The sequence below is a fragment of the Podarcis bocagei genome (genome assembly GCF_964188305.1).
Source record: "Podarcis bocagei genome assembly, chromosome: Z".
Lineage (NCBI taxonomy): Eukaryota > Metazoa > Chordata > Lepidosauria > Squamata > Lacertidae > Podarcis > Podarcis bocagei.
The window spans coordinates 7063551-7076785 of record NC_138140.1 but is presented as its reverse complement, the minus strand read 5'-3'; the positions used below and the strand labels follow the sequence as shown (position 1 = coordinate 7076785).

Genomic DNA, 13235 nt, shown 5'->3' with positions numbered 1-13235 from the left:
GGCAGCAATAGTTGATGCTGTTTTCTAAAGCGATGTTCCTGTTATTCTCCAGGAAACTGCATTTCTTTGCATCGGGCTAAGCAACCCAGTCCCCACAGATTCAAGTCTTATTAGTTTAATGTGGCAAGCACACAAGTTCTTGGAATCAGGACGACAACCTCAGCCTGCTATTTCATGCTTCCTAGTAACAAGCAAGCTAGATCATATGCAGTCAGGCTTAGGGCTGCTTCACACATAACAGAATCAGCACAATGTTATTCTGAAACGTGGAGGATAATTGCAGCTCTCTCTTCCCCCCCCTAATGCCTGTGGGTAGAGAATAAGTCTAAAGTGATCCTGATTAGTAGACAGATTTCACTCCAGTGTAGGATGGGTCATGTTTTTCTTTATATGCAAACAGCAGCAACAACAACAGATTGTGATGGGGGTGCCTCTGAAAAAAGACTGGCAAATTTAGGATATGGCCAAATGTGGTCTCCAAGTCTCTGTTTGGTCATCAGGACTCTCCCCACACCTGGGCTACACCCTCTTCTCAGGTCATATCCATTACCAATGCAGCTTTACACCCTCATTGAGTACATTTGCCTGGCTGGAGTATCTCCTTGAACTCTTATGATGCCTCTTGCTCACTTGGATGAAAAATAAAGAGGGCTATGTTCAAGTGTGTAGAAACTAGCCTGCTGTACAAAAGTAAATTTGTTGCTCTGCCCACTTTTGCCTTTCGCCCCCAACTCCCCCAAATCTGCTTTATCCTCGAAATGGGGTATGAACCAGCCAAAAAAAACCACTATTAAATACTGCATGGAAGATACAAAACGCCAAGCAGATCTAGCCAGGTCCCTGAAATTTTTAACCAGTGAAACCAGAAGACACCTCACCTCCCAAATACCTAATACCAACCTTGAAATTCCGAAACAACAAAGGGCTTTCACTCTGGCCCATTGCCAGGCCCTCCCTTCAGCCATCCAGAAAGGCCTCTTTAGGAAGACACTGTATGAGGAGAGAAAATGCCCATGTGGCTCAGGGCAACTGGAAACAACAGAACATGCCTTTTTTCACTGCTAATAATATACACGTGTGAGGTTCATCTTGCCTATACAGTCATACCTCGGAAGTTGAATGGAAACTGTTCCAGAAGTCCATTCAACTTCCAAAATGTTCAGAAACCAAGGCATGACTTCTGATTGGCTGAAGTCAATTGCAAGCTGTGGAAGCCATGTTGGACGTTCAGATTCCAAATAATGTTCCCAAACCGGAACACTCACTTCTGGGTTTGCAGCATTTGAGAGCCAAAATGTTTGACTCACAAGACGTTCGGGATCCAAGGTACGACTGTACTACATAAATTTCCAGGTTGTACAGAACAGCTTTATACCTCCATACTACATCAAGATAAAAACCCAGATGTTACATACTCAGTTGCCAGATTTTGCGCTGCCATGATGGATATTCGTCAAAGGATGGTTTGTGCCACAAACTAGGCCTAAACTGAAGGTCCAAAATGCAAGACCTGTGCTCCTTTACATTCTTTCCCTTATAGTCGCTTTAACCGTTTGTCCTTGTCTTTATCTTTTTGAGTGATGTGTGGTATAATAAGGTTATGTTTAAAATTCTACAATGCAGGCTTAAGCTGTATGTGGCCCGAGAACTCCTAGAAGTAGAAGCTGGATTTCAAAGGGGCAGAGGAACCAGAAACCAAATTGCAAATATGCGCTGGATTATGGAGAAAGCTAGAGAGTTCAAGAAATACATCTACTTGTGCTTCATTGACTACGCAAAAGCCTTTGACTGTGTGGACCACAGCAAACTATGGCAAGTTCTTAAAGGAATGGGAGTGCCTGATCACCTCATCTATCTCCTGAAAAACCTTTATGTGGGACAGGAAGCTACAGTTAGAACTGGATATGGAACAACTGATTGGTTCAAAATTGGGAAAGGAGTACAACAAGGCTGTATATTGTCTCCCTGCTTATTTAACTTATATGCAGAATACATCATGTGAAAAGCTGGAATGGATGAATCCTAAGCCGGGACAGGAAGCTACAGTTAGAACTGGATATGGAACAACTGATTGGTTCAAAATTGGGAAAGGAGTACAACAAGGCTGTATATTGTCTCCCTGCTTATTTAACTTATATGCAGAATACATAATGTGAAAAGCTGGAATGGATGAATCCCAAGCCGGGATTAAGATTGCCGGAAGAAAAATCAACAACCTCAGATATGCAGATGACACAAAGAGATGGAAGAAAGTGAGGAGGAATTAAAGAACCTCTTCATGAGGATGAAAGAGGAGAGCGCAAAATATGGTCTGAAGCTCAACATAAAAAAAAACCAAGATCATGGCCACTGGGCCCATCACCTCCTGGCAAGTAGAAGGGGGAGAAATGGAGACAGTGAGCGATTTTACTTTACTTTCTTGGGCTCCATGATCACTGCAGATGGTGACAGCAGTCCCCCCATGGACTGCAAGAAGATCAGACCTATCCATTCTGAAGGAAATCAGCCCTGAGTGCTCACTGGAAGGACAGATCGTGAAGCTGAGGCTCCAATACTTTGGCCACCTCATGGGAAGAGAAGACTCCCTGGAAAAGACCCTGATGTTGGGAAAGATTGAGGGCACAAGGAGGAGACAACGGAGGTCAAGATGGTTGGACAGTGTTCTCAAAGCTACCAGCATGAGTTTGACCAAACTGCGGGAGGCAGTGGAAAACAGGAGTGCCTGGCGTGCTCTGGTCCATGGGGTCACAAAGCATTGGACACGACTAAACAACAACCACGATGGTATAATCATCTTTTAATTATTAGGTTTTATCCCTTACCTGTTTTAAGTCTTATGTGTACAGTTTATCCGTATGTTTCATCTTATGCTGGTTTGTGATCCAAATAAAGTTCAATACTACTGATACTGCATGCCAATGTTTGAGCATTAATTCTGTGGACAAACATGAAAAATCAAATGCACCGGCTATTCTGTGCTCCAAAATGTTAGTCCATTTCTGGAATAGACTCTCCCTGTTGATGTTGGTCATTTTCCTAACTGCATTCTTTATTATGTGTTCTGGGTATCCCCTGTTCAAAAATTGTCTGGCCGATCAGGGCTGGCTGAATGCTGCACAGGCGAGGGTTAAACTGCTTACTGGAGCCTCCCCCTCCTCAGTTCAGCCCTTAAAACAGGCAGGCAGGCAAGCAGGCAGTGCTGCTATTGGCTTCTGCTATCTCTCACACACATATAACAAGCAAAGCAGACACACAGTTGCTGCTCACACTGCCGATTTCTCATCTTCTTCTCCGTTCCTTTCAGGGTCTCCCCCTCCTCCCAGCAAAATCTGCTCCGGCAGCAAAGCCCATCCCTCTGGCAGGTTCAAGGAAGACAGGCTGTGGGGAGGAGCGTGGGGTGAGTTTCACAACTATTGAGGAAAGAGCGAGTCTGAGCCTTGTGGGACTGGTGTCTCTACACAGGCAAGATCTACCCTTCTCTCAGTGGATATGAATGAGGTGAGACCAAGACTGATGGAGACAAAGGGACCGAGGGAGGGACAAGGCAGCTGCTTGCTCTTCCCCACCACCACCTCTTGCCTGCCCTAATCATCATAAACACCACAGCTCCTCTTTGCTCCCACCAGCCAGCTACCCAAGACAGCTGACCATGCGACTCTGGTGGATGGGCAGGGAGTCACCTCTGCTCAGAGTTTCACACCCACCCCCTTCGCTTCTCATCCAGCATCTACCAGCGGTTCTCAACCTGTGCGTCCCCAGATGTTTTTGGACTACAACTCCCATCATCGCTGAGCTCTGGCCTTGCTAGCTAGGAGTGATGTGAGTTGTAGTGCAACAACATCTGGGGACCCACAGGTTGAGAAAGGCTGAAAGAAGTCTTTCTTTCTTTCCTTTTTTTTAACGTATTTTTATTAAAGATTTATTGGTTTACAAAAGTATGTGCAATGTCTCTTTTTTCAAGTTACATTTTCTACAAGTCAGTTTCATTTGTTGAGACATTAGTGTTCTAAACAGTCTTTCTGAAGCAAGCCGGGCAGGGATCAGGTGGTGCTGAGGTCGGGAAACAAAGAAGTTTCTCCACTTCTCACAGACGGCTCAGGTGCAAAGAAAGCGACCGGAAAGCTTACCGTATTTTGCGCCCCATAAGACGCTCCGGCCCATAAGACGCACCTAGTTTTTTGGGGGGGAAATAAAGGGAAAAAAATATTTCCCCCCCAGGCGCGGGGCTGGGGCAGCCCGAGCGTCCCCCGACCCCAGCCCCCAAACAGGCAGCTCTCTGCAAGCCGTGGGAGCCCAGCGGTGGTTCCCGCTGCTTGAGGAGAGATCCGTGAAGCCTGCGCGTGCTGGGATCAGCGCGCGCAGGCTTCGGGATGCCTGCAACTCTCCCCAAGCAGTGGGAACGTTCCCGCTGCTTGGGGAGAGATCCGCGAAGCCTGCGCGTGCTGGGATCAGCGCGCGCAGGCTTCGGGATGCCTGCAACTCTCCCCAAGCAGTGGGAACGTTCCCGCTGCTTGGGGAGAGATCCGCGAAGCCTGCGCGTGCTGGGATCAGCGCGCGCAGGCTTCGGGATGCCTGCAACTCTCCCCAAGCAGTGGGAACGTTCCCGCTGCTTGGGGAGAGATCCGCGAAGCCTGCGCGTGCTGGGATCAGCGCGCGCAGGCTTCGGGATGCCTGCAACTCTCCCCAAGCAGTGGGAACGTTCCCGCTGCTTGGGGAGAGATCCGCGAAGCCTGCACGTGCTGGGATCAGCGCGCGCAGGCTTCGGGATGCCTGCAACTCTCCCCAAGCAGTGGGAACGTTCCCGCTGCTTGGGGAGAGATCCGCGAAGCCTGCACGTGCTGGGATCAGCGCTTGCAGGCTTCGGGATGCCTGCAACTCTCCCCAAGCAGTGGGAACGTTCCCGCTGCTTGGGGAGAGATCCGCGAAGCCTGCACGTGCTGGGATCAGCGCTTGCAGGCTTCGGGATGCCTGCAACTCTCCCCAAGCAGTGGGAACGTTCCCGCTGCTTGGGGAGAGATCCGCGAAGCCTGCACGTGCTGGGATCAGCGCTTGCAGGCTTCGGGATGCCTGCAACTCTCCCCAAGCAGTGGGAACGTTCCCGCTGCTTGGGGAGAGATCCGCGAAGCCTGCACGTGCTGGGATCAGCGCTTGCAGGCTTCGGGATGCCTGCAACTCTCCCCAAGCAGTGGGAACGTTCCCGCTGCTTGGGGAGAGATCCGCGAAGCCTGCACGTGCTGGGATCAGCGCTTGCAGGCTTCGGGATGCCTGCAACTCTCCCCAAGCAGTGGGAACGTTCCCGCTGCTTGGGGAGAGATCCGCGAAGCCTGCACGTGCTGGGATCAGCGCTTGCAGGCTTCGGGATGCCTGCAACTCTCCCCAAGCAGGGGGAACGTTCCCGCTGCTTGGGGAGAGATCCGCGAAGCCTGCACGTGCTGGGATCAGCGCTTGCAGGCTTCGGGATGCCTGCAACTCTCCCCAAGCAGTGGGAACGTTCCCGCTGCTTGGGGAGAGATCCGCGAAGCCTGCACGTGCTGGGATCAGCGCTTGCAGGCTTCGGGATGCCGGCAACTCTCCCCAAGCAGTGGGAACGTTCCCGCTGCTTGGGGAGAGATCCGCGAAGCCTGCACGTGCTGGGATCAGCGCGCGCAGGCTTCGGGATGCCTGCAACTCTCCCCAAGCAGTGGGAACGTTCCCGCTGCTTGGGGAGAGATCCGCGAAGCCTGCACGTGCTGGGATCAGCGCTTGCAGGCTTCGGGATGCCGGCAACTCTCCCCAAGCAGTGGGAACGTTCCCGCTGCTTGAGGAGAGGTCCGCGAAGCCTGGAGAGCGAGAGGGGTCGGTGCGCACCTACCGCTCTCGCTCTCCAGGCTTCAGCGAAAGCCTGCATTCGCCCCATAAGACGCACCCACATTTCCCCTTCATTTTTGGAGGGGAAAAAGTGCGTCTTATAGGGCGAAAAATACGGTAGTTTGGTCATATTTGAGCAGTTCTCAGGCATGTAACGCACCTGGTGAATGGTGAATTCCAAATGCTAGTTGTATTCAATGTTGGTCCTACTCAGAGCAGACTTACTGAAATTAATGAATGCAACTAACTTATATGTATTCATTTTAATGGATCTACTCCGAGTAAAACCTATGTATCAAAAAACCTCATTTTTCTCTTAGCAACAGCAGAAATGGCAATGAAGTGGCTTAGTCATGCTGGCCACACGACCCAGAAAAACTGTCTGTGGACAAACATTGGCACCCTTGGCCAATAAAGCGAGATGAGCGCCACAACCCCAGAGTCATCCGCGACTGGACTTAACTGTCAGGGGTCCTTTACCTTTTTAGAATGCGTGTAGCCAGGATTTCTGTTAGGAGGCTGCCTTTATATTAGGGAGGGGGTAAAAACCTCAGTTATTTAAGTATTTATTATTGATTTACTTGATTTAGTGGGGGCAGCTGTCCCCCTACCCCCCCCTTGGCTACACCAATGGTGGCAGAGTGCTGTGACTACGTGCAAAGTTGCTCTGTTGTGATGTCTTGGGTGGGGTAGCCCTCAATGCAGGAGCAGCTAATATCCTTTCTGCTGAAGTTTGTAAGAGGGCAACGATTTACTCCAGGTCCAGTGCACTGCCAACACGGCCATGGCCATGATCAGAGGAGTTAGGGTAGACCCTAGTGCTGCCCGCAACCCTACCTTATTTGGTCAGTCTCTGGTGTATCTTTCACAGTAGCAGCATACAGTGGTACCTCAGGTTAAGAACTTAATTCGTTCTGGAGGTCAGTTCTTAACCTGAAACTGTTCTTAACCTGAGGTTCCACTTTAGCTAATGGGGCCTCCTGCTGCCGCCGTGCAGCCACAGCACGATTTCTGTTCTCATCCTGAAGCAAAATTCTTAACCTGAGGTACTATTTCTGGGTTAGCAGAGTCTGTAACCTGAAGCATCTGTAACTAAAGCGTCTGTAACCCAAGGTACCACTGTACTCAATCCACTTCAACCAGCGTGACGGGTCTTTCACCAAATCCTGCAACCTCATCACCCAGTGTAACTGAGAGTATAAAATTGTGCTTTTAGTGAGAGAAATACATTCAACAGAAAGCTCTACTCAGTGGCGTAGCGTGGGGGGTGCAGGGGGGGCCGGCCGCAACATCTGGGGGTTAGGGTTAGGGGGCGCAAATCCACGGGTTAGGGGACGCAAATTACTTGCCTTGCCCCGGGTGCTGACAACCCACGCTACGCCACTGGCTCTACTTAGCAATTTTTGTATTATTTTAAAGTAAAAACAAAACAAAACAGCATTTAAAATCACTGGGGAAGGGTTAAAAGGACCCCGGTGTGGAGAAATCTGTATTTTTCATCAGCATTATACTTTCCCTGATCAAAGAAAAAAAATGCTTTAAACAAAACTAAGCCAGTGTTCTAAAGACTGCCTAGGACAGCTGTACTTCAGGCATATATGTGTACCTACACAACAGCCTGACACATTTAAGTTTATGCAAGACATGTGAGGGGGTTTCACAACCACAGCTAGTTAAGCACCAATCAGTGGCAGCACAAAGCCAAGCAGATCCACAAATTACAGCAAGGTTTTGAAGCGTCAGTGAGGGGAAGAAGCTGGTAGATAAAAGAGGAGCTGTGTGGAGATCAACAGACTGCCTTTGCTGTTCTGCCAAAGCAGAGAGCCTGCCTGCTTCTGGATGCAGAATTCTAAACAGTTTACTTTTAGTGAGGATAACAAGTTAGCTATGATACACACGACAACCTTGACAAGGCCTGGCAAGAACACACCATGTTAGAGCAAAAGAGCAACAAGGTACACACAGGATGACAGGCGTTTGTTCCTTTCTCTTCTTCCCACTAGACTAGAGAGAACCTTAGAAGCTTGGAGCAAACACACAGAGACACTCAAGTGACAGACCATGACAACTAGAATGAGAATAATCAGAACAAAATATTTATATACAAGATGCTTATTAGAACAAAGCCTTCGCTTTGCGCAACTCTCATACTCCACCATTCAGCTTCAAAACAGAGTCTTTTAAGGATGCCACCTGCCACACTGGAGATGAGCAGAGTTTCCTCCAAAGCAAGAGATCCTGGGCAGGTTTGCAGATCTTGTTCCAAAACCAGGCGAAGAGAACAGAAAGGAGGGGGACATGGAACACACCAGGAAGCAGAAGAAGGGAAGGGGGGAAATTACAAAGCACTAAAAGATAATTAAGCTATCAATTGCAAGAGAAGGAAATCAAGCCACAGCAAAGTGACAGCAGCACTAAAGAGACTCCTGCCTCAGCATAAAGAATGTCTTTTTACAAAATTCAAAGTGTTTGGCAGCTTGGAAAGGGGGCAGGGAAGAGGGAAGATACTTTCCATTTGAAGATGTGGCCTAAATTTAAACATCCACAGGGACAAAGGTAACAATCCTTGAGGGATGGAAATGACAATTTACTCAGTCCAGCACACACTGCAAGGGAGGAATAGGAGATGGCAAGAAAACCCATAAACCGCTTAGCATCTCCAAATGAACCCATCGCAAAGCTCTGGAAACTGTATGGAAATCATATTGACAAACTTGTTTCTGCCCAAGCCATTCTCTCTCTCTCTTTCACAGCCCCCCCCCCATGAACAGAAATAAGGCATAAGCCAAATCATTAACAGTCAATCAATAGTGTTAGCACTCTTAGTTGTCCTAACCAGGAGCAGAAGAAACCAGAAACCAGGGATAGCAACTTGAAGAACAAGTTGTCCAGCAGCTTTGCCAGCAGTTATCCCAGCCTCTCCACTGTTGCCTAGAGCAACTGTAGGTCAAACACGTGCTTAGAATCCTATTCGTATACTACAGAATACCAACCAAACAAGTCTCATTATTGTTCCCCTATACACCAACCTCAACTGAAGCAAGCCTCCAGGCCACACATCTTAGAATCACCTTTCATAACATTCTCACTCACTGGAGCACAGTCACCCTTCTCCTGACCCTCAATGCCTACCCGCTCCACAGTTCTCAGTCATTCTGCTTTGGTCCATGGTGGTGCCACCAATAATTCGTTGCAAAGACACTCCCTTACCACCACCACCAATCCAAATTCCATCCCACCCTCTGCTACTCTCCAGAGCACAGCAAACTTGCATTTACTTCCCTTATTCTGAGTACTATTTATTTAGATCCACCGCAAGAGTTTCCAAATGTACATGACGGGTTGTTCAAATGGCAAAATATATTCTTTTTTAAACAAAACTTATTATTATTTATTTATAAAATCCTAGCAAACATAAAAGAAAAATAATAATCACATTACACATCTTTTAACGTGGCTAGTTTCCCCTAAGTAAAGAAAAAGTTTAAAATGCTTATAGACTATTGATACAATCCAATGCAGACAAGCTGCGCAACATTTTAATTTAGGTTTTTTATGCTTCCTAACCTGGACTAGCCCTCGCAACCTAGAAAAATTTCCCATAGTCCCAAAAATGTTCAAGATAACTCCTCCTCTCTTCCCACCCCTCCCAATCTACACACACAGCTCCTCCTACACTACCGTAGGTCTTGGATCTCAGCCCCCTTTCTCCTGCTGTAATCTGCAACTGGCTCTTTCCCTACCTGATTAACCTCCATGCCTGGTATACAACCCCACAAGGCCACCATATTATGCATTCACGTCCATTCCCAGGACATTCTCATGACTGGTACTTTGCACATTGCATCCTAGTACATCATCTCCTTCTTTCCTGCCAAAGAAATTGCTGCAGCGAGCTGTTCCACAGCTGTTATCATCACTTCTTCCCAAACCTACCCTATCAATGCCTCACTTTATCTAAGGAACATCTGCAACTGGTTCTCCATCACTTTAGGTTTGATTAAACCCTGATGCAGTATTCCAAAGCATCCTCTTCACCTGTCAGTGAGTATTATTATCAATATTATTATTATTTAGTATTTCATTTCTATACTATCTCTCACTCTGTGTCCCACCACCTACCTACCCACCCCTCGCTACTGTGCTATGGTGTGTTCCCTTCAATCCACAGAAGGGTCACCCTGGCCCAGTGTCTCCTTCTACTGAACCGTCCATTGCCATGTGAAACATATTCTTCATCCAGTGCCCTTCTTCTCCAAAAAGCTTCTTGTCTGTGAAACCAGAAACACAGCACTGCATCCTTCCAGCCATCAGCACATGAGCATCCCTCCAACGCACCATTTCAAGACATGCTCTTCTCCTCTTCTACTCACCAGTGTACACAATTCCTTCATCTGGCCACCTACTGTACCTCCTGAATGGTTTTTCTAATATATGCCACTGCCCTCCCGCCCACTCTGCTGAATCTTGTTCTCGCCTGCCTAAATGCACATATAATGCTTCCTGCCATTCAATACCCCATGCCTTCCCTTGTGTTATCCCCACACACAAATCCATTTATCCTATGTGCTGGGCATTCACTACTTATGATCTTCTCCCGTTCCCAGTAAGTGTGCCCATGGGGAATCTCTTTTGCAACCCATCATAGTAAACTTGCAACCCCACCCCAAAGTAGGGTCCTCTCCTAGTCCTAGTGGGCAAATTTTTGTATGCAACAAGGCAGGGAATTGGCTGCTTTTAATTTTTACAATTCCCGGCACAATATTCATGCACAATATCTTGCCCCTTCATTCCAGCCCACTGTTCCAGAGCCCTACTCACATGGAGACGAGATAAGCCTACCTATCTTCCAATGTGTGTTCCCACTGGGAAAGTTGGGGGTAGAAAAGTCACAACTCGTGTATGGTAAGCCTTGCACTCCCCACCACATTCCCCAACCATCACGGGACAATTGGGCGCCTGCTCCCCAGTGTGTTAGCCAATAAGCTGTTACAGGAATATTATTTATCTGTGTAGCTGAAGCCATTCCAATAAGCTGTTAGCAAGTGCATGTTCTTATATTTAAGATGCACAGCACCTAGCGCAACACCAGGCACCGTCATCCACTACATCTCACATCCCCATTCCAGTCCACCCTTTCAAGGAGCACCTGCAGTTCTGTGGAGTAAACCTCACATTTGCTATACATTTTTGCTCACCTCGCTCCAGACATCACCTACTCCCTCTCTGAACATTCAGTTGCAAGTAACTCGCAAAGGACTTGTTCTTGTTTTTTCAGTTGTACAGCACCTGGAGTAAGTAATGGTAGCACACTACACCCTCCTCCCCAAGAGACATTTCAGGGAAAGCAGGCAGATCTCTTTCCACCCTTCTACTTTGCATTCCCTCATTGGGAGAGGGGTATCAGCACCCCGTTCCACCCCTTCTGGGTGGTGGTGGGGTATGCCTGCCTTTCTTTGCTGCCTCCTCATGCCAAGAGGAGCACCTTTTCAGCTCTCCAGGCTCAAAAAAGTGGAGGCAGCGGGCATCCATGTTCTACTCCCAGCATGCCCCCAAAGGAGGGAGCAACCCCTTTGTGGGCATCTTTCTACACCCCCCCCTTTTGGGGGTGTTGTACTCCTGCTACACCCATAAGGAGGAGACACTTCTTTCTATCCCCATATTGTGTGTGGTCATGAGGGCAAACCCATCTACCTTTACACACCCTCCATGCTCACCAAGGGGTCAGGGTTTATGCATCCCTTTGTACCCTCAACCCAATGGGAGGAGGAAGGTGGGGGGCAATCTTTGCAGTTCCTTTTATGCCCCCACCCCTAGGAGGGATGTATTTCTTGCATCATCCTGAGGGTCGTATGTGCTTGCACTACCTCCATACTCTCTTCATGCCCACAAAAAAATTGGAGGGGTGGGGAGAAAGGAAAGCTTATTTATATCCTTACCCTGAGGATATAGATAGATATAAATCCCCACAATAAAGGGATGTGGGAGGAGGAAGTCTTTCTTTCCCTATCCAGGGGGTCCTATGTGCGACCTCGGTAGTCTCTTCATGCCCACAAATTTGGGGTAGAAAGCATCTTTCTCTCCCCATCCCAGGGGGTCGCCTAACTACTTTTGCAGCGCCAGATAGATAGATAGAAAAGAAAGAAATCCCACAAAAAGCAGAGGAGCTCTTTTTTGCCCCATCCCAGGGGTCGCATGCGCTACCTCCATAAATTGCGGGGAAGGAGGGGAGAAAGAGATGCTTCCCCCCCCCTCCCGCACCCCAGGGGGTCGCCTAACAACTTTTTGCAGGAGCTCCCGACAGGCAGATATAAATTCCCACAAAGAAGGCGAAGAGGGCAGGACGGAGGCACCTCTAGGCAAACACCCCACCCCGCTCCCCCTTTCCCCTCCCCACCCATCCAAGTTGTGGGTCGCTTTCCCCCGCCACCTTACCCAGCGTGAAGAAGGGAAGCTCGGTGTTGTCCAGGTCGTCCTGCACAGCAACGCGCCCGGGCAGCTCGGTCCGTACGAAGAGCAGCAGCCGCGAGTCCGCGGGAGGCGACGAGCCCGGTGAGGCGGCGGCAGCCGAGGAAGACGACGACGAAGAGGAAGAATCGGCAGCCGGGGCCGCCGCTGCCGAGGATGAACCGACCGGGGGGCTCCTGCTCCCGCCGCCGCCGCCGCTGCTCCAGGCGACGTCGCTCTCCCTCAGCACCGGCAGAGTAGACACCGTCACCGTCTTCTCCCGACACGGGCTGCCGCCGCCAGCTCCGCCGCTCCTCCCGCCGGCTCCGCCAGCTCCTCCGCCCGGTTCTACTCTCGCGGCCGCCCCCGCCGAAGGGCCCGGCCCGCTGGTCAGCAGGAGCAGCAGCGGCAGTAGCGGCGGAGGCGACGAAGAGAAGGAAGCCGAGGCGGCGGGCGCAGCGGCGGCCGCCGATGGGGAAGAGCAAGCGGCGGGCAGGAACAGGAGGAGGCGGCGGCGGCGGAGCAGCAAGGGGCGAGGGGCTGCCATGCCCGAGCGGAGAGGGGCGCGGGGCGCGCGAGGAGGTGGCTCGGACCCGGGGAGCGAGAGGGAGCAAGGGAGCGAGAGAGAAGGAGCGAGAGAGAGCAGGAGGACGTCGCAGCAGCAGCAGCAGCAGCAGCAGCAGCAGCCGACGCGAGCGACTCGCCTGCCGGGCACAGCCTGCCTCGCCTGCCTCCTCCCCGCCCTTGCTCCGCCCCCGACTCAGCCGCCCCCCAGCTCGGCAGCCGCCGCCGCTGCTTTGGCTCCGCCTCGCGCGCTGGCTCTGGTTCTGGCCGCTGCCGCCGTCGCTTCGCAAGCGACCTGCTTCCAAAATCAAAGCGAGTTACTTTTGAGCCGCCCGAAAACACGCTCCGTTCGACAGGTCCCAACTTTAAAGCGCAGT

General features: G+C 50.1%; 1 protein-coding gene and 1 long non-coding RNA gene across 4 annotated transcripts in view; one reads left to right on the top strand and one right to left on the bottom strand.

Annotated features, from left to right (window-relative positions):
• The window catches only part of ASTN2 (astrotactin 2), a 693046-nt gene extending 680024 nt beyond the window's left edge, over positions 1 to 13022 (bottom strand). For both annotated transcript variants that reach the window (XM_081179638.1, XM_081179639.1), the window contains exon 1: positions 12283 to 13022. In XM_081179638.1, coding sequence (XP_081035764.1) covers positions 12283 to 12841 — 559 coding nt within the window. In that variant the 5' untranslated portion in view covers positions 12842 to 13022. The remainder of the gene's footprint in view (positions 1 to 12282) is intronic.
• Positions 1 to 13235, top strand: part of LOC308579100 — a 304876-nt gene that overhangs the window by 121288 nt on the left and 170353 nt on the right. The gene's annotated exons all lie outside the window — the stretch shown is intronic.